The sequence below is a fragment of the Falco punctatus genome (assembly GCF_963210335.1).
Source record: "Falco punctatus genome assembly, chromosome: 1".
In the NCBI taxonomy this organism is placed as follows: domain Eukaryota; kingdom Metazoa; phylum Chordata; class Aves; order Falconiformes; family Falconidae; genus Falco; species Falco punctatus.
In genome coordinates, this window is record NC_137580.1 from 105,925,397 (window position 1) to 105,952,243 (window position 26,847).

The following is a 26,847-nucleotide window of genomic DNA, read 5'->3' on the forward strand; positions in this document are numbered from 1 at the left end:
ACCAGCCACACTGGAAAGCGGTGACAGGAGAACAGTGTTTGCAGAAGAGTAAATAGTAGTAGATTGTACATGGAGCACGTGCTGATACGCTGCAGTAGGAGAAACTGCTGGTTTACTGTACAGTTTCAACTTCTTACATCCTTGAGAAGTACCATGTAGGTGTGGCTAGAACACAGCTTGATGTACGGAGGGAAAAAAAAAATCACAAGCAAACCAGCTTTTTTTAGGCCAATTTGCATGAAACATTTGCATGTAGCAGCTTAGCAAAACTCTCCAGAAAATATAGCAGTCCAGGGAGAACATTGACTAAGACTTACTTAGCATAATGTCTTTTGTAAGTAAATATTATTCGTCCCAAGAAATCCCAAATTTGCAAGGCTAACAGTGATATTAAAGAGATGGTTTCAGTGGATCTTTAGTATAGAGAACCCTTTTCTAGTGAAGGAATATTAAGGAATACAGCAAACATTTCAGTCACGAGATATTCTTTACGGTCTTGATAAGAACTACCTTGATTCTTGCTCAAGATAGCGTATAGCAAGCCACACGATAAGCACTTGTGGGAAGACACCGTGGCTATACTGCCATGTCACGTCTTTTGGCTGAGATGGGTTTCTGAGAACAAGCTGTATGCTCTAAACGTTCAAGTGGCTGCTCCTTCTGACAAAATTGCTCTGCTGCCAATTACAGGGAAAACATGTGCCATAGGCTCTTAACTTGCAACTTCTTCATTGACAAATAGCTTTATTAATGAGACCTGTACCTCCAGACAGTCTGAGGGACAGCACAGCAATTAAGTCAGGAGGTAGAGGCATTATGAATTGATACTTGTGCAGCTCAAATGCTTGCCTGTTTATGCTCTTGCTTTCCTCAAGGCACTTACTGGCTATAAAACCACTAACCTGCCTAACAACTCATGAGACTGCTTTAGAACTCTGCAGAGATTAAATGGGGCAGATGCTGTTTCAGAGCTAAGAGAACAACAGGACCGTCTGCTGCCCATTTCCTCACAGATTTATCAGTCTGTATTTTCAGCCCTTTCACACAACTGTGGTGTGACAAAGAGTTCAGGCCGTACCATCCAGCTGTTTCTGTGACTGCATTACATACCTACACAAGAGTCCTCCCTATATCTAGCAGTGTAGACACAGACTCCTTTCACAGGACCATGCAAACTTTTTAACATAGGGGACAAAGGACATTGATTTCTTACCTGTTCTTATTGAACTGAATGGCAAAGTCGGTCATGTGCTGCAAAGCTTTATTGGTAAAGTTCATCTCCATGTAGATGTGTCCCTGCCTGTGACTGAACGTGCCTGAGATCTCCAGTCCTTTAGCCTTCACTGCAGGCAACCAAACCTTGAACACAAGAGATGTCACTCAGCATGAGAAGCTTAGCCTGAACATAAACAGTTTTCCAAACAACAGAGAAGCCCCGAGTTCCAAAATCCCGCTACATTGGCACATCAAGCCCACAGATGCTAAAGAAGCACTACAGGGATGATACAACATGGGGTGTTGAAAGGATCAAGCTCACCAACGAGAAATAAGCTTGCTGCTCCTAATCTGTATTTGTTCACAGCACTCACATAAGAATTCAAATATACTATAGCATTAGTGTGCACAAGAAACAGTGAAAGCTTGTGTCCATTGCACTAATGCAAAACTTACCGAGGCTACTGATGGACAGGCTTCTCCAAGGACTTGTTGGGCTATTAGAGGCAGGACAATACTAAAGTTTGAACCAAATAAAATCACAGGGCTGATACTATTAGCTGTTCAGGTTCTGGATTCCCAAACCATCCTTGTGGGGAAAAACCCAGACCCAAATTTGAGTAGTGCAAAACGAAGTTCTACAAAGCTCAAAATTACTAGGTTCTTTTGTACTTGGTCTTATATATGGTGCAATACTTGCAAGCAGCTAAGGACCAAAAGCCTTGAGCATGCTCTGCATCCTGTGTTTCATAGGATGACTTCAGTTCATTCATCCATAGGCTATTAAGTGTGCTAATTTTTGTTTATTCGCTTTCAGGCCTGAAAGGCTATCCCTGAGCTCCCTGCGGCTGCTCCACAGCCTGTTACTAGGACCATGTTCCGCATCTCACAAACCCTCCAGACTAAGCACGCTTCAGAGTCAGTGCATCTGTGATCTCTCTCACTAACAGAGCATTTATTTGCATTACACTGCAGCACGCTCATCCCAACCTCGTGACTATCTTCACCGTCATGTTGGATTCCTCCAAATAAATGAATCTTCTATGAAAGTTGTAGCAAATGGTACCCTGCCCTCAGCTTCCTAGGAAATTTGCTAAGAAGCAGGTCTCCAGGAAAGCTGCTCCGATGAAACTGAAATTCTCATATCTTATATAAGCCATTCTTTAGAGTAATATTGTTACGTGCAAAATGAGAGAATTGCTAAAAAAACCCAGCAGTTTGTAACTAACATGGTCTCCAACACACTGTTACTCTGCCTGGGGAAAACCCAGGGCATCCCTAATGTAACAGAGTTGAACTAAGATGCCCCAATAGCACCAGAGACCCACACAAAGGGGATACCAGAGAGCAATCTCAGACTTCTTGTAGCCTCAAGTAAGGCAATATACTGATGATGATGCTTTTTCCTTACGTACAGACTTGGGAGCCACATATCCTCCAGGAGCCATGCCTATACCAGATGAGAGCTCGAAGAGGTCGTTGAGTCCACTGCTCACCACCGCTGGGGTGGGTGAAGGGGCAAAGGTGGCTGGCACAGAGGAGGGAATGTAGGTCTGCCCCACCTGGAGGGGTTAGAAAGAACAGGCACTGATTAACATCACATATGGAGAACACTACTTACTAAATAAAGCATGAACTTGGGCAATATTCTAAATATTTTAAAGCTGCTTGCAGCTTCCCCACTGAATTATCAATAGTGCTAAATAATGCATTTGAATTCCAAAGCTCTTGGCAACTAATCCCTACACTCGGCTGTCACCCTCAACCGTGCAATAGCTTTCACATCATTTTTTATGGCTCCAGTTATCTATTCCCACTATAGTGGCATCTTTCTTCTCCATCTCTCCTTCTCATGAAGACAATATTATTTTGTGGACCTACCCTATGTAAACCCAGGGAAAAAAAAATGCTTCAAATTTTCCCCAACTATGACAATCTTCAGGAATCTGTGAGACTTTGCATTTCCAGAGATAGTAAGGGAGTCATGACTGTACTGTGTACTCTCATCCAAAGCCAGAGCTCTGCATTCTCAGCATTGTGGTCCAAAAGCAGAACACGAAGCAGAACTAGCTGCCTCTGCCAGAGGACAACCCTTCTGCAGGAAGGGCAATCCTTCCCTCTCAGGACTTAAATAAGGGCACCAAACCTGGAATATTAACGTTTAGGTGCCCAGCTCCAGATGGGACAGTCACACTCAAGTTAAGACTCCCAAGCTCTCTCCTGTGAGCAGGAAGAATTACGTGCTTGAGAACAGGATTCACCAGTCAGCAGCCCAGAAAGGGGCAGAATAAGGCAGGCAGTAGGAAATACTGATGACAGGTCTGGGTCTGAAGCCTTGCTGCTGTTCTGTGTTCAGGAACCCACCTGAGATGTGGTGTTCCCATCAACCCTTTGAACAGGGAGGACCGGTGGTTTTACAGAACTGCTTGGTGGGTATGCTGGCCCAGAAGGCAGAGACCTGGCTTTGTAGGTATGATCTCTACAGAGTATCGCCCATGTCCTGGTGCGTACTGCTTGGGGGCTACAGATGTACTGTACCGCCAGCTCTCCTCTGCCCTCATGCTGAAGTTAGAAAGGAATGCAAGATCCGCAGGGAAAGAAGGAGAGAGAATGACTGCAGCCATAACAAGGGTCTCTGAAAAGCCCTCACTCCAGAACTGAGTATGCTTTCCTGACTGAATTACTGGCTACACAGTCCTGGGAAAAGGGACTGGAGCTTTCTCCAGGAGACTGCTTTTGGCTGTGGGTTGGAGGCACACTCCCTCCTGCCCACTGCATCTCCAGGTCATCTTGCATCCTTTTCCCATGCTTTCTTGGAAGAAACCGGTATGCATTTGAAGCCAAGGGTGCTTTGGAAGCAGCCTGAAAGTCTCCGATGTCCTGGCAAGCACTCTAGGCACTAGGACACTCTCAAAGCACCGGTACGGAGCAGTGCAACACTGGTGGCAAGCAGAGTTCAGTGACCACACGTAGTAGGAAGGCTCAGAGCATTTGATCCAGATGTCCAGAAAAAAAATCTTACGTGGCATTTGGGAGGAGAAAAGCACTGAGTTCAGACAAGCCCGTGGTGACACTGGGTTAGAGTTGCAACAGAACAGGCTTTGCGGGTAGAGAGGTAAGCATCCTTTCAGCTGCCAAAGCCGCTGCACAAGGACTAGGGTACTGCCAGTGTTAATGCTGGTGCTCAAACTAACAGCTCTGAGAAAGAAGAGCTCATCAGAGTCAACAGCTCTAGCCCTGGCTGCTCTTATGAAAACCCAGGTGTGACAGCTGAACTCAAAGCAATATAGGCGGGGATCTGTGTGTTTCAGTTGCTTTTGTCCATTTTCAAACATCTTCAGAGATTTAAAGCATCTTCCAGCACATAATGGGTGATGTTATGTTTAAAAACCCTGAGTTTTGAGCAGCTTTTTTAATTTGGGAAAAAAATGGAATGGCACTTACTGCCGGGCTTCCTCCAATGCCCCCGCCAAGGTCACTGCCAAGCTGAAAGAGAGAAGGAGAGAGAGGAGAGAAAGACCGAGTTCATTTAAGCCAAGTGTCAGATGGCCGGAGTGGAGCTCAGTTGACCGCAGTGCTGCGAGCACACCTTGCTCGCTTGCCGCATACAGGACAGACAGAAACGCAATGATGGGAAAGCACAGGGAACAGAGGGGCTTTTTTGCTTTGATGTCAGCAAAGCTATTTGGAGAACCACCCCACACACCTACTGTGGACAGGAGTGTTTTGCAGGTTAATAAGAACAAAACCTCACCCCCTCTTGTGCCTGTCATCTGCACCAAAACTCTGTGCAATTCTTTGTGTTTCATGCATCAGTGCTTTCCCTTCAACCCACCACACTGGCTGCCAGCAGTCCTGAGCAGCTCCACAAAACCCAGTGGGGTACGTGTGAAATGGAATAAAAATACAACCGACAGGAAGCTCGCTTCCTGAAAGCTTTAGTTTTCTAGTGAACAGCTATGAACTACGGGAAAACACAATGCATTTTGGCTACATTCCTCCGACATCCAGCTCTTTTCAGTAACAAGGAAGAAAGAGAACAGGATACATGCCAGCTGTTGCAACAGCTCAGATAGCTGGGCTTTGTCTTCCCTTTGAAGATGCTCCTCTCCCTTAGACAGGAAAAAAAAAAAATAAATCCAGCTTCATCATCTAATGGGCCACTCAAAGTAAAGAGACCTTACGGTGCACTAGGATATTTCAGTAACCATCTCTGCCAAGCTATACAGTTATGGTTTGAGGTGACTGAAATAGCCACTGTGTACCACCCGTGCAACCCTCCATAAACACAAAATCCTCTCTGAGGCCCTTCTGCCAAACCACCCTGCAGCCCACCTAGAAACCAGCCTGCCACGAACCCCCTTCACAGAGCATCCAGACCACCTTCTCAGTGATAAAGCCCATTTTTTAAACATCCACACCATTCTATATGCTTGAGAGAATTCAGTGATCAGGACAGACTCTAAAAACAGCTACAAGTGCTGTTTGCGAGTACAATATCGTTCCTGTGAATATTTATAAAGCACTCGACAGATGACTGATAGCCAGGAGGAAACAAGCACAGATCTGCAGCAGGTATTCACTACAGACATCTCCAGGCTTAGCTGCATCCTAGGCTTTTGTTCAAGAGACTACGGTAGGTTTTTTGCCTAGTGCAGGGGTTTTTTTTTAGTTACATTCAGCCAAGGATCACACTCTGACAGTGTTCGTGGAGGATGAAGCAAGCGTAGGGGTGAGGTAGGAGCCAGCCCCATGGGGAAAAGGCTGGACTGGCAGACCAGAACAACACAGCTCGCCTCGGCGCACAGATAAAAGGATGAAATGCCTGGAGAACAGCTGGCAAGTTGCAAGACAGTGACTTCTACATGATAACTAACATCCAAAAAACCAAAAATTTGCCAAATCCCTGGGCTACTCTGGATCACCCCCCATCCCCTGGCATCTCTCCTTCCCCTAGTCCCCACAGGAGCCACCTGATCCAACCTTAGCTACCACAAGTAGGTGTTAGAGAAGCACAAATCACAAGCAATTTGCCTTTTGTTAAGAAGCCTTAAGAGCTTTTTTCCTCTGGGAGATGCAGTTTATCCCTACTTGAGGTCATGGCAGGAATTTATAGGGACATCCATCTTCTGCCACAACCACCTCTTCATACAGCAACCCAGCCTCTTGCTGCCCACGGCAGCGCGCTCCGCAAGTCCAGTTTTTGTTGGTTGACTTAAGAGATAACAGATAAAAGCAAGTGATTTCAAAGTCAAAAGAAGAATCAGTCACAGACCAAAGGAAGCCAGCCAGAGGATGCAAATCCAATTAATATTGAGCTTATAAAATAGAGCTTATTACACTGACAGGTCTCCCCCGCTGAAACAGCCTGGCAGAGCAGAGTTTTGTTCTACAGACTGCTCTTTAAGCCAAGCCATGTTTTAGATTAATATATCAGATCATTTACATCTTGTTACTGGCTCACTGAGGAGTAATAAATGCAACTATTACGCCTCATCCCTATTCAGTCTCGCACACAGATGAACTTCACACTTTATACTGACAGGCAGTGAAGTCCAGAGGAAAAGACAAAAGGTGAAGAATCCAGTTCATTTCCAAATATTATTGTATGCATGGAGGATCTCTGCTACTGTTGTCTGAAGCAGGAGAAAGACTGGCTTATCAAGCAGCAAGCACTTTACAAAGGATATTATGGCAATGACTGAATAATTCTGCATAATCAAGCCAGATGTTAACTATTTTACCATTTCCTACTACATGCATCATAAGAAGCTGCAGGCTAGGAATCCAACCTTGAAGAAACCTGTACGCTGATATCTGTGTATCTTCACTCACTGTGAAGGAGGGAAGGAATGACATACTGGGGTTCCTCAAGCTATCCACAAGTCTTTCATTTTCCCTAGCTGTCAGGCCTTGGGGGGAAAGTAGAAATTAGATTTATTGCTTGTCTTGAGTCGACATTCCAGCTCTCACCCCCTACAAGGCAGAGAAAAAAACCTCACTGGCTCAGAGAATTTACCATGAGCCTCCTTACGTTTCCTAGGTCGCACCCAGCATCTCTGTGCTTTGTAGTAGAAAAGATCTCTTTCCAGTGCCCAGCAGCTCTGACCTGCTCCTCCTGAAGCCCTGCTTTACTCATAGGAGGAGACTGCACACAGCAGCCTGCCACTCTCTTGGCTCCTATGCCTGGAAACAAGCACTGCAGATGTGTACTACAAAGCCGCAGAGCAAGCTCCAAGGAGCCAGCAGCTTCACCAGGTCCCTGAAGGCAGAGCCGGCTCTACTTACATAGTGAAAAGAGATGTGACGACATATCTACTTCAACAGAAATTTAAGGGGGGGAAGTTAAATAAAGAACTAATCAGTTCCACATCAGATCCAGGGTGCACTACTCATTGCAGCAGCACAGAAATCCCTCCCTCCATTTTTCTTGCCTGTCCCCCTCCTGTAGCACCGATGCTTTCCCCACTCAGCCACTACAGGTCTAGTTTATTCAATCCTCCTGCAAGATGCCCAAGACCTAACTTAATACCGTCTCTTCCATCATTTTGAGTTTGGAAACAGCCATGTGTGTGAGTAAGAGGGAAGGAGGAAGACAGGGAACAGGAACCAATTACCCACGGAGTGTCCTCTCCCATCTGGAGTGACAGGCAGAGTGCAGAAGGAAAGAAGCAGATATTAGTCAGGCGTGAAGCGATGCTGAACCAATTCCCCAGGGCTGGCAGCTCTAGTTAACCATTTCCATTCATCTCATGGCCGGGCAGCTGCTCCTTTCAGAAGGACAACATGAACCTGCCCTACATGAGAGCAGGCAACAGCCCCGCGGAGGAGAGGATCACATTAACAGAGCTGTCAGCCCTGCTTAGGCTGAAATGGTCGCCTGATGAAACGAAGGTGGGGTGGACGAGGGCTACCACTTGATGGCCAAGAGAAACTTGGCCCACAGTTGGCAGGTTTGGCTCTTGCCAAAGGGCACAAAGCCTCTGTCCATGATGAAGAGCTGCCAGCTTCAGGAGATGAGCAGGGCACAAACGGGGCGCCTTGGCCACCAAATGCACGAAGTTCTTCAAACAAGAATTCTCTTTCTTCCCTCCCAAGCCATTCTGCCACGGCAGCACTCCAGCAGCTACGTGGGTTTAAAGAGGCTGGGCTTGAACCTGTATCAGCAACAACAGCACTAGCGCCTCTTCCCAAACTGCATCGGCGTCTTTACTTCGTATTGGCTGGCTTGGCTGGTGCTGCAGCTGCTCTGCAGTTGATAGAGCATTTGCCCTATAATTTCAACTCAGTGTGAGCAGTTATGCTGACTTATGAAGTGCAGCAGTGCTGGAGTTACTGCATTAGGAGGGTTTATTTGCATCTTAACAGCAGCTCGTAATGAAGTGACTCTGCTGAAGCATTCATGTGATCCAGACGGGTTACAATCACTTCTGCAACATGACGTGAGGCATTTGGAGCTCCAAAAAATAACAGGGAGGGTGGAGCCAGGGACAGAAGCTGCAACACCACTGCTCACAACTACTTTGCCTTGTATCCTTAGGGTAGCCAGGGCTTTCAGAGCAGCTACACGTTTCACGGAGCCATACATAATTCATGGGTTAACAGGGGACAACTGCTGCCTCCCTCCCTCCCTTGCACCCCAAACCACGAGTTAAGCATCACAGCTCAAGGAGCTAGATGAGAGCATGCACTCAGGAACACAGCAGCCAGGAACACAAGGCATTTCCCTAAAAAGAATCAGGCATGGGGCTGACTGAAATGCTGAGCACAATTGCTAGCAGGCCACTTGATCTGGGCTAATCATGTTAGAGACATCTTAACTGCAGGACAGATCATGCATGGTCTGCATCTTCTGACCTCCTGACGGGCTGTAGATCTCTCATTGCAGACTCCGCTGTGGCCCACACAGAGGCATTTTCAGCACCTTGTTTGCTGCCCGTTCCATGTGGCTGTTTTCATAGTGCCAAGCTAGGCCTGCAGAGCAGAAGGGCTACTGTCCAAACCAAGGGCAGCTGTGTCAAAGGTGGTGGAGGACGGGTTGTGCTGCCAATACCACAGCCACCAGTTTTAGTAGCACTTACTGCTAATGTTTTACCTTGCTGAATGATTACCATTAGCAAAGTAAGTACTAACCATTTTAATTTTCTAAAGTGTGAAAAAGCAGCTTTACAAAGCTCTAGCAGTCCTATCACTGTTACAGCAACAACAGCCTTAAATCAGACATGAATGAGCAACCCACCAGAAGAGCTCCTTTTCCATATTATCGCTGCTCCAGCAATGGATACGTGCCCTTTGTCAGAAATCCTAACAGATGTCCTTTGTAGCTCATCAAAGCAGAAGAGCCCAGATGAAAGGAGATGCTCAGCTCCTTGTCAGAGGCTGGAGCAGCACCCTGGGGAAGCATCACATCCATTGCATAAATGGATGCTGAGGCTGATCTAACGTAGACACTCTCATACCGTAGTTCCAGGAAAAGGTGAATGAAGTAACTTTCCTAAGATTATACACAGCAAGTCACTTGCAGAGCCAGGAGAGGAATCTGGCACGCAGGGCGGACTGGCAGTTGCTTCTGTGCTTCCTACTCTGAGTATATGAAGTAACTTTGTAGACATTTGGGTTTTTTATAAAACATTGATGAGTCCCTAATCAACCTCAACAAGCCAGGGTATTGGCCACTGAGGCCAGACTTTGAATCCTCTACTTGGCAGTCAGTCAGACAGGGAGTGACACCAGCAGCCCCTGCTCCCCAGCCTTTTGGATCAGGCAGGCACTCAGGACTGCTGGAGCAGGCGTTTCTCCCCAAGCTGCCAAGCCTACAGGCGCCTGGAGCCCAGGACATCCCACGGGAGAGAGTGAGCTAGTGCTCGGGTCCCAGCCCTCCACCACACTTAAGAGCAAGCACAGTGGTGGGACCAGCCCTGAATCATGCAGAAGAGACCCCTGGGGTCAGATGCCCCTATACCCAACTTGATTACAGCTCCACCTTGAACAGCCCAAACCAGTCCCAGTATTACAGAAAACTGCAGATACCCAGTGTTTATCAAACAGCTTTACATTTCATGACATAAATCAGCGTGACCAGCTGCCAGCCTTGAATCAATAATATTCTTGTAGATGAATGCCTACAGTATTAAATAAAATCTTTACATAACAGACAATCCAAGCCTGTCCATTCCCACAGATTTACTGTTCTGCCCCCAGGTTTAAAGCCAGCTTCCCTGGCTCCCAGCCACAGTGCCCTGCTCCCGTTAAATGCACGGGCTCACAGTGAACTGCACAATGTGCCAGGCAACACGGAGCTCTCATGCCCCATGGATTTTTAGAGCAAATGAACACACAAAAAGGTTTCAAGGCAAAATGACCCTGGCTCAGTGCAGCACAGAGACATCCTACAAAGCCCTGTATCAACAGTAAACCAGGAGCTGGAGGGCTGCTATAATCTGCATGAAGTTTAGCCACTTAAGAGCCAGCTTTAAGGGGATAAAGCACCAAACTCCAGCTCTCAGCATGCACAGATCTGCATCCAGCAATCCGCTGTCCAAGCAAGTTTTGCTTCTCCCACGTTAGTAACTAGTCTCACTACGCTGTGGAGCTGGAGATCTCAAACAGCTTTGTAACAGTGGGCTTGGTCACCATTTTACAGAAAAGAAAGCAAAACAAAGAAGAAAAAGATCTGCCCAGGGTGGCAAATAGGGGCACAACCTACAGCAGACTCAGTGCTGGCTCTGTTCACTAGAGAACAGCTCCCCATAAATCATACAGCTATGGTTACAAACAAAGTGTATCTTGTTCTTGTACTAAAGGCTATTTTTCTCCCCCCCCCCCCTTTTATTTTTTAATTGTTAACACATGCTCAGCATCTGTGCATGCACAATATGCACGTTACATTTAATTCCAACTACAGGACTCACTACAGAGATACAATAGGACTTACTCACTAAAATTAACCTGTCAAGCAGCTGGAGTCTCACTGGTTAGTATCTATAAATAATATCTATATTATATATAAAAGCTGATAAATTCAAATGAACAATATTAATTTGGTGTTTATCCAGTTTTACACCATGCAGTCTCTATTTAAATGCGTGGAAGAAAAAAAACCCCACAGTTTAAGAAATGGAGATGCAGAATGACATTTGCTGTGGAAGTTAATGCTGCTGTTGATCTTTGTGTTACTCCTGTTGGGACTTTCACTGCAGGAGCATCCCTCTGAAGACAGACACCCCTTCCAAAGAAAAGGAAGGATTACCAAATACACAAGAGCTGCAACAAGTATCAGAGGGGATCAACACATGACACTGAGTGAATGTGACAAACGGGCTGAGACTCTGCCAGCAGCCTCTTCCAGACCTTCAGCTGCCTTTGAGACGCTCACAGTACTGACGTAATCTCACCATCACAGCAATAGACCATGATTTCATGCATCGACTCAAGTATATCCCAAACCATTTTCTTCCACTGTAACAGAGAGGCTTATTTAGGCTTTTTTACATATCAGACAGCTCCTTGGAAAACGGAACGGGGTTTGGGGTTGCCATACTTCGGCAGTAAAGCAACTTATGTCCCTGCTCAGGCCGAGAGATAATGCTAGAGGCACAATGCAGAGAACATGCCACATTCTAATATCTCATGTTCCCCTATGTCCCCTCAGGTCATCTGAGATCCAAAAGGGACCTGCTAATGAGGAGCAGAAAACAGGGATCAACACAAGAGGTGGTACAAACTCCAGCACTGAGCACCATAAAAAACATTGCTCTAGACAAATTCCTGTTGTAAAAACGCATATTCAATCCTTCCTTCGATCAGACCCCAACCATGCTTAGCTCCAGTACTCTTAAGACAACAGGAGGGACGGGGAAGGACAGACCAAAGCAGCACGCTCAGAGGAAGGCAGCTGCCTCAGCCTCCACAACCAAACAGGGTTACGTTCTGGTAGCACAAGGGCTCAAAGTAAAGTAAACTCTGTCTGGTTTGAGGAGGAGAAAAGGACTGCTCACACCACGCCATGTTCATGGAAAAGTATGGGAGCCTCAGTCTTCCCAACAAAGCAGGGGAATAGATGCATTAAAGAAGACTTTAGGAGTAATGGAGAGGAGAAACTTCAAAGTGGAACGAATCAGACAGGATTATAACATAAACAAAGTATGAAAGGTATCCAGAGGAAGAGGAAGGGATTGCTACACCAACAGCCAGAATGTCCACTGATACACTGATAGACAAAACACTGATGTTTTGCAAAGCACTTGAAGGGGGCACCTTGGGACGCATCTCACCCCCTCACCACATACAGAAGGTAGACATGTGTGTACCTGCAGGGTGAGACTGTGGTTTTGGCACTGCACAAGTGTGTCTTGATATTAGCCTAAGATCCAAATGCCAGTCCCCCTGCCTAGCCATGCAGCCAAGAGGCACAGCCTAGCAATTTAGCTAATACCAGGTTAGGGTTAACTTTGTTTGTTGTTGTGGGCATGTGTTTAACAAGTATCAAGCAAAGACACAGATCCCATTCACTCACACAGTAATTAGGCTTATTATCACAGAATCATTTTGGTTGGAAAAGACACTTAAGATCATCAACTACAACCCCAGCACTGCCAAGTCCACCATTAAACCATGTCCCTAAGCACCACATCTACACATCTTTTAAATAGCTCCTGGGATGGTGACTCAACCAATTCCCCAAGCAGCCTGTTCCAAGGCTTGACACAACCCTTTCAGCGAAAAAATCTTTCCTAATATCTAATCTAAGCCTCTCCTGGTGCAACTTTAGATTGTTTCCTCTTGTCCTGTCACTTGTTACTTGGGAGAGGAGACCAGCACCCACTCTGCTACAGCCCCCTTGCAGGTAGTTCCAGAGAGTGATCAGGTCTCCAGAATGACACCCCCCGCCCAGCTCCCCCAGTGGCCCCCCATCAGCCTTGTGCCCCAGCCCGGCTCTGGACACGTTCCAGCCCCCCAATGTCTTTCTTGCAGTGAGGGACCCAAAACCGACCCCAGGATTCGAGGTGGGGGCTCACCAGCGTACAGGGGGACGGTCACTGCCCTGCTCCCGCTGGCCACACCGTTTCTGGCACAAGCCAGGATGCTCTCAGCCTCCTCGGCCACCTGGGCACACTGGGGGCTCATCTTCAGTGGCTGCCGCCCGACAGCCCCAGGCCCTTTCCCACCGGGCGGCTTCCCAGCCACGGTGCCCCCAGCCTGCGGGGGCTGCTGTGACCCCGGTGCGGGACCCAGCACTGAGCTTTGGTGAACCTCATTCAGTTGGCCTTGGCCATCAACCCAGCCTGTCCGGATCCCTCCGAAGAGCTTTTTCTACCTTCACACAGATCAACACTCCTGCCCAACATGTTGTCCGCAATGTCTGCATCAGGGAAGGAAAAGCCAGAGAAATACAGAGATCTACCAGGAAAAGATTCACTTATACATGCAAGGGATGAGGCGAAGACAGGACATTTGATGCAACAGCACTTCAGCAGAGAGCTTTGTGGAGGAAAACACTCCATCACTGTTCAGATTTTATTTTTTAAGTCCTCAACCCAGCTACTAACTCAGCTGAGAGTACTGGCCCATGCAGCCCAAGGCCAGCTACTCCCCATGATCACTCTGTTATGTCACACTTCACAACCCCATGGATTTACTTAAGGCTTCAGAAAAATATTAAGTAAAACCCTAGCACCACATCAACAGCTCTACTGCCAAAGCAGGTCACTAAGCTAAGCCCATTAATACAAACTGTGAGACAACTGTTTCCCCAAAACCAAGTTTTAGTCCTCCCGCTGTGTCTGTTTATTTGTCTCCGACACTAATGAGAAACAAAGGGTTACTGTAAGTGGCCTGGAAGACAGTACAGACATAGGAATTTAACTCCTAACTATTGTGAGCCACCAAACATCAGCACCAGCGTCTGCAGTGCCTTAACACAATTAAAAATCCCAGTTCCTTAGTGGCATGCCATGCAATGCAGGGGAAAGGCTGCAAAGGTCACCGCTCTGGGCTCACTGTCTGCTTTCCCAGCAGCTCCAGTTTAAACCATTTCCCTAATCCCCTATCTCCCCAGGATAAAAGCAGTCTCCCTGCTAAATAAGCAAACTGCTGTTTAGATGGCACAGAGGCTAAAGCACATCTGATCTCTGTGAACACCAATACCATTAAGGGTTAGAACATTTCCAGTTCATTAGCTTATGAAGTGCCCAAAAAAATATCTTTGCCACATAAGGATTTGTTGCATTGGGGTTCCTCCAGCTGCCTCCTACTTCTATTATTCAGAGCTTGACTCAGAACTGAAAGCACACCTAAACCAGACATGTAGACAACCCAACCCAGCTCACTAAAAGCCAAACCTCAAACCAAAGCAAGACAAATCCACCACAGGACTGAAAACCACCCAGCTGTGTTCACTGGGGTAGTCTTACTCAGGTTACATCCTGCAAATATACGCAGACTGCTTCTTACCCCTGCAGGCAAGTCACTAGGTTGTTAGGGTTCTGCATGCGCCCACCCCACGGGAGCAACTCCCAGGCTGATGATTAAATTCACCACTTCTCAACGCTTGGCTGCCACCAGCGTAAAAGTGCAGCACCGAGCTCCTCTCCACTGCCGCGGTCTCCTTACTAAGTGATTCTCTCATTGCAGCTCATGCCCAGTTCACACCCCAGAGCAGAAGCAATGTGTGATTATTCATACTCTGGAGCCTGACCTTGTTAGTACTAGAATACCTCCTTGTGAGCAGCTGTGGCACGGGAAAGACTACAGAGTGCTTCCCTCTTGACCTAACTGCAATCAAAATGTCACCGGTATTAAACCATGACATACTCTGGAGAATATACAAATGAGATGACACAGGGCTATGTATGGCCAGCAGCCCTGAGAGTTTCGCACCGAAATTCAGCCAGGTTGAGACCTGGGTGGAACAAACGCCTTCTTGAAAGGGAACCTGAATCAATTACAAAGCAGTGGAACACTTCACATCCTTCAAACAACTTTTTGGTTTTCTTCTACAGACAGAAAAAGCATGGAACAAATATATCCACTAACCATGGGGATCCTACGACATGTAGCAACATTCATTTTATAGCAGGAAAAACCTGCTGAAAGTTGGTACAATAGCACTGGTTAAATCCTCTGGGAGTCTTAGGACTCAGCACTGGGAGCTCAGTGATCCAAGCATTATGAGAAAAGATAAGCACAGCTCCAATTATTTCACGTCAGCTGAAGCTAAGGATGATGCCGCTTACCAAGCTATCCAGCCCTCCTCCCAGGAGGTCCACAGCACCCATCTGCATGGAGGACACTTGGGGAACATTCACTGGTGGTCCCAGGTCCAGATTGAGAAGGTCACCCAGGAGGTCACCCTGTGATGGAATGACTTGTGGCTGCTCCAGGTTTGTGGTGGCCGTTGTGCCCACGGGGCTATCGCCTGCATCAGTGCTACAGGTGGGAGGGACAAGAAGCAGAAGAGAAAAAAAACGTTAGTCACCTTCAATCTCCAGCTTCAGATTCCCAGCATGGGGAAACACGGCAAGAGGTGGCTCACAAGCAGAAGCCAGTTAAAAGCTTATCCTAGCAGCTGATCTGACTGCTGGCAAGTGGTTCTTCAACACAAGCTTTGAGCACAAAGACTTGCATGCGTTGTGCATGGTTTTCAGTTCAGAAAAGGGAATCTTCAAGGTGTGAAATGTGCCTACCTTGAGAACTGCAGACCCCTCTAAATCAGTGAGCCATGAGTACTACACAGACTACAGCATTGAAAATAATTATTTCCCAGCTCAGAAGAAACCTATAATGATGATTTTCAGCTCATTGGGCCTGGAGAACTATATGTAAACATGAGGGGGTGTGGGGGGATGGATATATATCCAGATTTCTTCAGAGACCTAACACTGATAAACACTTGAGCCCTCACTCTAACTAGTGCAAACTCAACTACTCCCCACAGATCTGGATTAACCACCTCCTACTGACCAGCACCAAGCTCCACAGCTCTTTTCTAATTAAAGACCTCAATTTAAAATTGATTCCCCTCCATCAATAATTTCCTTTTCTCGGAGTTAGGAGGCATGCTAATTACTAGTCTAGAAATGCTCATTTTACAGCTTCCAAAATCTCGTATCATATGCAGTCTGGCTATCTTCCACATTCACTTGCCACTGAACTTTACAAGGAAAGGAGAAAAAAAAAAACCAACCACCACAAACCACCTGACTGTAGCTCCTGGAGATCTCATTACAATGTATTTATTCTTTAAATCCAGAGACGCTAATATTTTAGATAACTTAAAATCTATTTTATATCCTGTTGCCAGCAGTAACTGACAAAATTATTTCCAGCTCCTATCACTGCATATGCAGCCAACAGGTAACTGCACACAAATGCCATGGGAATCAGCATCCTGACAAGGTGTTTAACACCGGGGCTCCTTTGTAAGAATTGCAGCTCCTGATTTTGAGTAGCCATGATTCTCTTCCTTATCCTAGTTCAGTTACCGAGGGGAAAGCTTTAGCAACCGAGTATAAGCTGCTCCCAACTTCGGTGCCAAGAGGAAAAGATGTAGCATAAGGACTGCAGAATGAGTTAGTTACCAGGCAGCAGCAGCAAAGGGTTGAAAGCTTCTTTGCATTAAAAGCTTTAGACCCTTAATAGTACTAATATTAGTTGTCTTATCTGCTTCTCCCTTCAGCAGGGAGACTTCTGAGTATGCTGAACAGCTAACTAAAACATTTCTGAAGAGCAAGTGGTTACCACCATCCATTCCCACCCCCAACCTGAGAACAGGGTGGAACAGCATGTATGAGCAGAGGCACATTACAAGCCGGTAGTGCACACACTTGGTTCATTCCCAGTATATAATCCCTTTAACACTACACCTCTTCAACACTTACTCATCCTTCTTCTGATGGAGATAAAGCAATCCTTCAAGGTCTTGTGTAACTGCAGTTGCCCCAAAGCCCAACAAGGTATTAGGAAAGGACAAAGCTAAGTCAGTTTGTATTAGAAAGCGAAACACCATGCCTTCCATTTCCCGTATGGAATGGGGCTCTTTAAAGAGATTTGTATAAACAACTTTGCATTTACTTTGAAAGAAAAATAATGAGTAAAGAATATGTGGGTTATAAAGGACAAAAAGACTTGATACAAGCTTTATCCCTTACAGTCTCGGGCAGTGAGTAGCAGCTGGGTTTGCCCATGTGAGTTGGAGATTTGGCCCTCCAACGAGTTCAGCCTCCAGTGGTTCCCAGATGTTTGGTGTCACAAGGGGTGCACACCAGAACCAAAGATCTCCTGCATCTGTGTGGAGCTGGAGGCTCCCACCCAAGTCCAACCAGACCCCTCCCTCTCCCAGTAGCCCTGAAAACATCTCCCCAAGTTTCCCAGCTGCATTATAGTTGAGCAGGGGTGGCGGGAGCCACCACATGAGGAAACACTGCCAAGCAATCAGGAGATTTCTCCCCCACTTTTAGGATTCATCTGCAACTCTATGACACTTGGGCTCATTGAAGAGGCAGGAACATCTCACCATCTGTGAGCTGTTCAATGGGTCTTCCCATCAGCCGGGAGCTGAAAGGAACCTATCCTACACCGCTTTGAATAAAAATGAAGCGAATCTAAACGCAATGTAGTGTATCCTGCCAACCATAACTAACTCCTCTAGGTTTTTACCCAGGAAGGCACCACTCCTCTAGCTACTTTGGCCCACCTACTCAAGGCCACGCTATCTTGACTCTCTAAAGCCATATTAATTGTGGACGTCTCCACAATTCCATGCTTCCCACTGTGCAATCTGAAGGAAAACCTCCATCTCTAGTGGACAGGTCAGCCACCAGAACAGTCATTACCAGAGTGCAGAAGTAATGAAGATAATTTCAGATAACTAGCTGAGGAGGTTATCTTTCACTGGGCACCCTTAACTTGCCTTAAAGCAACAGATTTTCAAGTATGATTTCATACACATTCAGTACTAGAAAGAGGCAAACCAGTTTCTTAGTAATTAGTAAAATCATACTGGCTGCACAAATTGAGGCCCCCCACAAGTGTGCTCCTGCAGAGCTGCTCACTGTAATCCTTGTGGCCAAAAGTGGCAATTTGGTATGCTGTGGCATGGCCGGAGGAGGTCTTGGCATCAGCTGCAACATTTTACTGTTCTTCTGCTAACAGTAAAGCAGAAAACCACAGTAACAGGGCCTCTTTATGAGGTGAGCTCACACCAGAGAGGCCTGGTGTGCCATTAAGTAACACCACTCATTTTTTTAATTTACCAAACGGGCTAGAGCACTGCATCAGTATGCAGCATGCTCTGCTGAGCACCCTTCAGACCTTCCCCCAACTCTGGCTTCCTCAGCTCGCCGCCACTGATTAAAGCCTGAAGGTTTTATGTTGAAATAACAGATAATTTAGTAGTAGCCACCAGTAGGGCAGTGTACAATACTGCTATCGTCAGAAAAGGGTTGGTCAGCAGACTGAGCACGAGCTACAAGAGTCAAGCCACATACACAGTACATGCAAGAAGCTAGTAAAAACATAACTCCTTGCAAAAGCTGAATTCCTTGAGCTGACTAAACCCCCCTAAAACATTGGATTCTGTAGTGACCTGAAATGGGAAGGGTGGTAACACCGAAGACCAAAGCTACCCCCACCCCAGCTCTCTTCGTTACCGAGGCAAATCTTTGACTAGGAGAGGTAACTGCGGGAAGCAGCCACTGCTTTTCTTGTTTGACTGGTAGATTTGTGCTTGCTGGTCCTGGGTCAATGCAGCCAGACTTGATTTCATAGGCAGGGAGAAAACAACTCTGCTTCCCAAAGCTAGTCATTACAGAAATAGCTTTAGTTGCTAAGAATAGTAGAGAAGCAGTGTCAGAAAATAGAAAAGGAGCAGCATCGCACACCGATTTATCAGTGCAACAGGGAAAAAAAAAAAGAAAAAAAAAAAGCACTCTAAATGTCACTTTGGGAATATTATTAAGAGGTAAGCCTGGAATACTCTGCCTCCTGCTGTAAAGCACACTTACATTTGTAATTAATACCATTAGTGCAAATAGCACTGCTTACCTGAATGAGGAACCATGGGGACAGGCTCAACAGCAACACTGCTGCAGCCCAGGAGTACTGTACTGCCTGCTCTGGTGGATCTAACCCACTTCCAGGACTGGGATCAACCGGGAAGCATCAATGCTCCAGACGATAAGCCAAATCATTTTCTGCCCATCCCCCAAAGGTTAGACAGAACTGTATCAGCCTAGCTGCCTTCTTTTAAGTCCAGTTTTCAGTGATAGGCTTTAGATGGCTCTTACACTCCCCTCTTGCTTTATAGGCATCAAGTGAGAAACGTAGTTTTACCAGTCCTTCCCCATTTCATATTCCAACAAAGGATCCCTGTACTTGTTTGTTCCAGGAAACTGGTATTATTCTACACAAGTGAGGCTTGTAAAACTGTGCATTACAGCTGCAGTGGCTGAAGCATAAGCTCTTACAAAATCAAAGTAGTGTGTCCTTCTGAAAAATGTTTGTTTTTACCACAGTTCTCCTCCTCCTGGAAGTATGCCCTTGTGCCAGTTAACCAAAGCTTCTGCTTTTTTTATTCAAATGCTCATGTTAACAGGGCTTATAGCCAGTGCCTTCTCAAAATACATCGTATCTTCTCCTCACAGAACTTTGATACTTCCTCTGTCTTCTGAGGTAGGAACTCAAACTAAATACCCGATTAAATTCTACAATGAAATAGCCCCTTGAATGACCTGCAAGCCCCTAAACAATCAATTAAAAAAAAAAGCCACTAGAGTGTTATAGAAGATCTTTGCATCTCTTGGACTGTTTGCTAGAAACAACCAACCCTTCCCACTATCATCACAGTTGCCTCAGCTTACCTTCCATGGTGAATTGGCAAGTGCTTGCGGTGGATGCCGTGGCTCCCCTCCACAAAAGCGTTGGGTGGTTTGTGGTACACAGAAGCCAGCGACCCAATGTGGCAGATCAACTCATCTAGCAGAGTTGGTTCAATCAGATCGGTCTCTTCAGAAATAAGTGGCTTTTCTGAGAGGACCACTTCTTTGGCAGTCACTGGATCGGTGGAAAGAAGGCGCCAGTAGATGTAGCCACGATCCCGCAGGTCTGGGTTGTCAGAATCCTGAGACAAAGCAATAGATCAATCACAGGTCTGAAGCAAACTAATGCCTGTAATCACTTAGTTTTTCTAGCAGTGATTCTCCTGGATTAAAAAACCCCAACCATCCAGCAGCAAAAGTCACCAATTCCAGAGCGATGTTACAAACTGCTTGCTGTGATGAACATCCCAAAATTAAAAATGAGAACCAAAGTATTAATGCCTAGCTTCCTGCTCAGCTGGTCACAGAGCAAAAAGCCCAGGATTTACATCCCCAATTGTCCCGACCCACAGAGCTATCAACTCCTTCCCAAACTCCCCTGCCACTTGACATAACTGTATTAGGAGAACTCCAAAGGAATGTAGACGGAATAAAAGAACATGAGTCTAAATGACTCTGTCACATACTAAAAGCAGAAGTGCAATACTGCATATTGTAACAGAATGATCCCAGATTCCTGGAAATATATGACTTACCCAAGGGCACTGCTGAACAAAAAGATGCTGCAGAGCTACAGGATGGATCTTAATAAGCCATATTCTTCGTACCAAAAGAGATCTTATTTATCCTGCCTTTTAGTTATCTAATGAAGTACAGAAAGATGCTAATGATACACAGTTAGGATACTTCATCAGTTCTCCAGCTGTCAATAATACCCTTGTTTTACTGCAGATACTTCTGCCTCTGCATGAAGCGCTAATTATTTCTCTCCTTTTCAAACAGCTCTGCCCAGAGCAGCAAAGTGAATGGTGATAGTTTGCAGCTAATGTCTTAGGCAGAGGGAGGTGGTGTGGTTTTATGTTGTAGTGCAACATGTTTGAACTGTTCATGGAAACAAGAGCTGGGATTTTTAATCTCCACATCAGCACAATAACGTTTCAGGCGTTTTTTGCGCCTGTAAAATTCTGGCAACATATCACACACCTCATTAGCCTTCCTCTTTAGTATTTCTCTTCCTCTTTTGTGATCTCATTCACACTGCTGCTGACCTGCTGTAACCTGCCTCTCTGCTGTCTGTCTCAAGACATTCTCAGGCACATTGCAAAACCTTTATCTGTAATGAGACTGAGCATGCTAAGCTCGTTTTGCTCCTAAAGGATCTAGCTACAATGTCTGGGTCAACCGATAGATTTCTCTGCAGTACTGTTTTTCAGATTGATGGTGGAGTCGTGGACTCTTTACACCCTTCACCCTTAACAACTCCTACAAGACTCTCCGCACCCTGCCTGCGGCAGGCAGTTCACCATCAGGCAGGGCTTCTGCAAGAGCAGACATGAAAGACCATGCGTCCCTATCTACTTGCAGACACATACAGATTCAAGACTGACTGTTTCTTCTTACGGCAAATAAACAGACTTGAAAAACTTCAGTGAATCTCCTGGAACAAGAGGCTCGGATCTTTCCTTTCCACGTTTCTCCCTATTCTCTGCTCTCCAGGGCCTGCATGCACACCTGTGGTGCATACCAATGAACCCATGGTTACCTACCCATGCCAGACAAACAACAGCAATGGAGATGTAGAGGCTCTGTGCCATCCATTAGGTTACAGGCTTGCCAGGACCTTGATCGCTGCTACACATCTGTGTCCCTCCCATCCCCAGCTGCTTCATTGCTATTTTTACCAGTGTTGGCTGGATTAAGCTGGCTCCTGCTACAATCACACCTGCAGTTTGCTGTGCAGACATACCCTAAGAGACACTCCAAGTGCAACAATGCCTAAGCTGGGGAAAGAAACACACATGTAATTATTCTCCCACTCAAGCGAAAAACAGTATCTCTACCTAGAAATCAGACCTTGAGGCATATGGCTTTTCTGTGTTTTACAGCCAGTTATCCTACATTGACTTATTATTCATATAAAATACAAGAAGGCAGACTGAATCAACATTTGTGACAAACAGAAAAAAAACCAGACACCTATTATATTCCTAGGGTGCCTTTAAGTGTTTTGTGACTCAGCATAGTAGGGTTTAACACTTAGTACCTTTCTTCTGTTGGGTTAGACAAATGATATAGCACATGCCCTTGGCCCACCCCTCTCTAAAGATGAGCCAGAGCCTGCCTAACAGCAGGTTTTGAAGCAAGAAAAGCCAATTTCTTGCCACTGACCAGTGCAACACCTCCAAAGGGATGAATAAAAGTGCCATGACTTTTTGCAGCAAAGAGGACCAAAAGGCCAACTAACTATCAATTCCAGGTTTTCTGCTCAGAAGTAATTGCAGCCCATCCAGAACAGCTGGGAGACTATTTTCATCACTTGACACAGCAGGTCTGGAGCAGAGCTGCTCTTTTTGGGCTACACCATCACACATTTACCCAAGTCATTACAGCCAGGGAGTACAGGAGGACTAGCTGAGGTCTTACCCACTCCTGCCACCAGGACATCTCCACTTCTGTCCCCCAGCTCAAGCCCAGCCCCACCCTCAGTGATCTGAGCTCATAACTCAGCACCTCATGCATAAAAAATCCGGGACCTTAAGCCACTGCTACAGCCTCCAGTAAAGCTGCCACACTGGTCAACAGCATCCAAGTATAGAGGAAAAAAACCCTGACTTCATTTCTCTTTTCACAGCACTGCTTAAGCTTTGCGGTTCACAGAATAAAGTCTTTGCCAGGCCCTTTTGCTCTGTCGTAGCTCCAGATGTTTTAACGGCAAGCCACCTTCAAGGTGAAAGCATTTTGATTTCTTCATAACTCTATCCTGTCCCTAACTTCATTTGGTGGGTGAACAGGGAAGGAATTAGGATGAAGCAAAAGATAAGAAGGAGAGAACAGATGCCAGATGGCATGGTAACAGGCACAGAGCAGCTTTTAAATCGAGTCTCTTTGGGAGAGAGAGGGGAACATGCTCGAATCTTATCTACTGCAAAGCTGACTGGCCTGGCAGATGGGAGACACCTCAGCAGGCCAACACAGTGTCTGGAGGGCTCTGGTTCACTGGATAACTTGGCTTACCTGCGTGGCCAGGCTGAGGACCTGCTGAACCAGCTCCTGTGTCTCAGAAGGCTTTTTTAAGAACAGCTTCACTATAGCAGTCAGTAGGGTGAGCTGCACCTGAGGGAAAGGGACACAGCAGAGATTATAGAGAATTCATCCACGCTTTAGCAATGTCTCCCAAATCTCAACATCCTTTACTGATATGAAGCTCAAGTCCTACGCTTTATAACAGTATTAAACTATTCTTTGCCAGTGAAACCCAGGACAATGAGACTCAGACTCCTGCCTGTTGTGAAACACTTTCACAAATAACTCCCTGATCAGCACATTGAGTCTGTCATACTGTTACGCATCTCATCACTATCCTGTATGTTCTGGTCCCTCCTCGGGCTATTCCCCCAGAAGCAAGCAATATCTAGAAATCCCTCCTGTTCTGTCTTACCCTTGCAAGAAGACAAGCTTGGCAGATACAGACAATAGAGCAAGTCTACAGGCTCCCAAGAGTTTTGTTTTAGCCAAACATTAAAGTTTTCCTTGGGAGGTATTTTCTGACCACTGCAATATTTACTGTCCATCCCATACATACACTGCATGAAACACTATAAATAAGATGCACAACACAATTTTACCTGAGTACTTTCATCGTGGAAGCCCTCCAAAAAACTCTCCAGCAGCTCATCTGCATTGTCAATTCTTTCTGCGTATTCGCCCACTATCCAGATCATGGCAGCTCTGGCATCTGGTTCATCCAGGGAATCTAGGTTCTCGCACAGAGTGGCAATGATGCTTTCATACCTGATTCAGAGTACAGGTGAATTACTGGGGTGAATTCAACTGGTGTTACTCCATCTCTGACCACATGATTCTGCAGAGAATCCTGCACTGAATTACAGTGTCTTGCATTTCTATGCAACAAGCAGAATTTTCACTCAACTACAGAAGATACTCCTAGGAATTTTCGCTTTCCAAGCTGTGCACTAAGATCTCACAGGGTCCTCAAGAGCTTTGCAAGTTAAACTGCAAGACCACCCAGATGCAGAATTCAAGACAAAGCTGCCTCCCTCTCTGTTTTGCTTAAGGGAACACTTGATCCAACAGTTCAAAGAGATCCTGTATCAGATCCTGCAGCCTCACTGGTGTCTTCAGACTGGTAACTCTGAGCTAGATATTACACTTCCCCACAGGCTTTGCTGTAAAACAGACAATACACCCTAATCATTTAGCCTCCCCTATTCCCACACATGGGTATCCCTGTCATAAGCAGACAATCTATCTTGTAACTGACAGTAGAAATTGCCAGAGAGGTCTGCAGATGTCCCATATTATTTTTTAGGTGATCATAAAGTCTCGGCTGAAAGACATTGCTTCTGTTCTGTAGTTGAAGAGACAAAATCTTATTGCAGGAACAGCTTAAAAGAAGCTCAGTATGCTCAAACCAGAGAGAACACTCGATGGAGAAAGCCAGCAGCGTTTTGCTCAGCACAATCTGACTGGGATCTCAGACCATGAGAGCCATGAACTTTCATGGCCCTATATATTAGCCTTCTAGAGGAGACAAGCAAAACCCAAAGCCTGACACTGTAAACTTGGTCAAATTTTCCTCCTGGCGTTCCCTGTAAGAGCTGTACTAGCTTTTGATTAAGGCTTATACTCAGCATCAATACACAGTGGTGGGGAAAGAAAAGCTTTCAATTCAAACTAATAACGTGTCAGGCTGATACGTCATCTACAGCCACCATCCGAATCCTATTGTACTAGGAGCTAGAATCAGAATGGTCACTGCTTTCCAGCCAAATGCTCACTTTTGCTTCCAAGCCCTGGTAAACTACGCTGGGTGAGTTTTACATTGCTTTATTCTGATGCTAGCAGGCAATGGCTTCCAAAAACCTTACGCTACTTTCACATACTTGTTGGGGTACTTGCGGAAGATGTCTCTGATGACAACGATGGCCTCCTGGACCACATAGTTAACCTTGGTCTGGATGAGGTCCAGCAGTGTGCTCACACAGCGCTCTGCAGATTGCTAAAGAACAGAACAATATAATTACAAGCTGAAGAAACACTCCTTCCCAGCCCACAGCACATGCTGAGAAACATGCTGAGAAAAGGTCCAGAAGCAGGGGGGAAAAAAAAAAAAAAAAAAAAAAAAGGGATGACAGCTACCACCTCAATATGCATGTCCAGAAAAAAACCTACAAGTTGACAAGTGCTTGTGTATTACAGTGGATGCACCAGCTGACTCCAGCTCCTGCAAAAAGTAACGGTTGAAGCAACTGTGCCAGTAGATAGCTGGATCACCACACGAGATCTTCAGAACATTGCCTGCATTACTTCTTACATGACCCCTCTCGCTGGCTAGCAGTCAGAACAGGCCACTGAATGAGCTCTCTTGGACTTGCCCAAGCTGTGGCAACCAGAGCTGGGAGAACATTGATAGGGACTGCTGGAAAGCGTCTGGGGAAGCTAGAAGGCAGGAGAAAACCATGCTGACAATTACACTGCAAGAACAGCAGCAAAAAGCAGCTCACACCAGCAAGAGGTTGAGTATTTTTGGGGTAAGCTCACTAGCAACACATGAAGACACAGCTATAAATAGAAATCCAGCTGCTACTAATGCAGCTTTTGTATTAATTAGTTCAAAATTCCCAGCCACAGGCACTGTAAGATAACAAGGACTGGACACTGGAATGCTTCAGGAACCAGAACTGGAGCTGGAAGCAAGTAATTCGGGGATGATATTCCCGAATAGCACAGTGAGGCAGGACAGCACAGGAGCAACCAACTCCAGCACTGGAAAGTCTCAAATAAGGACAGTGATTTGGCTATTAGCAGAGCACATATGAAGCCTCATTACACAGCTGGTGATTAATGTGAGAAGCAGACTGCTCACGACACTGCCTAGGCAGTCACCATCCGAACATTTATAAAGCATTCAGGATTGAGACAAACATTGTAGGGCACAAGCAACAGCAATGTAGGTGGATTTTTCAATTCAAGTGAGCTATCAGTCCCCTTCCCTTTCAGCGCACTTAAAGCTTGGGGAGGAGGAGGAGGAATGAAATGGCATTAAGTCACAGGAATCAGTTTTTTGAGAATGGGCAAAAAAATCTTAAGGATAAACCTCAAGACTTGAAGAGTTGAATATGGAACAAGCAGAGACTAAAACCTCTCTGTGATTTCTTGCTCTTGTGACTCTGGCTGTGGTACCTTACAAACACGGTCTGCAAGTGCCAGCGGTGGCAATGCTGGCATGGCAATCAGCCAAGAGAGAGGACAGTATAAACCAGCAGCTGCTCTGTTTTTGCAAACTGGCACTAAAGGCTACACGATTCTCCCCCCAGATTCACACCAAACTGAAAAAAAATCCAACACAATTAGTATCAGAGTAAGGACAGGTATCATATAAAATTATGTGATTGGTATCATATTTTTTTACGATACCTCTCCCTCCTTACCACAGCTTTACAGGTACTATGCCACTACAGCAGCTATGAAATGGCAATCTGACAATGTCCTACTCTGATCTCTTCTGTTCAAGAAGAGAGAGATTTGAGGTCTGTGACCTGGAAGACACTTCCATTTCATGGAGACTGACCACAGA

At 45.9% G+C, this 26,847-nt stretch overlaps 1 protein-coding gene across 2 annotated transcripts in view; it reads right to left on the reverse strand.

The window, feature by feature from the left end:
- Positions 1-26,847, reverse strand: part of AP2B1 (adaptor related protein complex 2 subunit beta 1) — an 80,490-nt gene that overhangs the window by 21,041 nt on the left and 32,602 nt on the right. Inside the window, exons 10-17 of one of the 2 annotated variants that reach the window (XM_080367650.1) lie at positions 25,154-25,269; positions 23,876-24,041; positions 23,265-23,363; positions 20,073-20,332; positions 15,450-15,642; positions 4,660-4,701; positions 2,631-2,777; positions 1,214-1,359 (exon numbers count right to left, since the gene is read on the reverse strand). In XM_080367650.1, coding sequence (XP_080223776.1) covers positions 1,214-1,359; positions 2,631-2,777; positions 4,660-4,701; positions 15,450-15,642; positions 20,073-20,332; positions 23,265-23,363; positions 23,876-24,041; positions 25,154-25,269 — 1,169 coding nt within the window. The remainder of the gene's footprint in view (positions 1-1,213; positions 1,360-2,630; positions 2,778-4,659; positions 4,702-15,449; positions 15,643-20,072; positions 20,333-23,264; positions 23,364-23,875; positions 24,042-25,153; positions 25,270-26,847) is intronic. The other variant, XM_080367651.1, reaches the window with a different exon arrangement.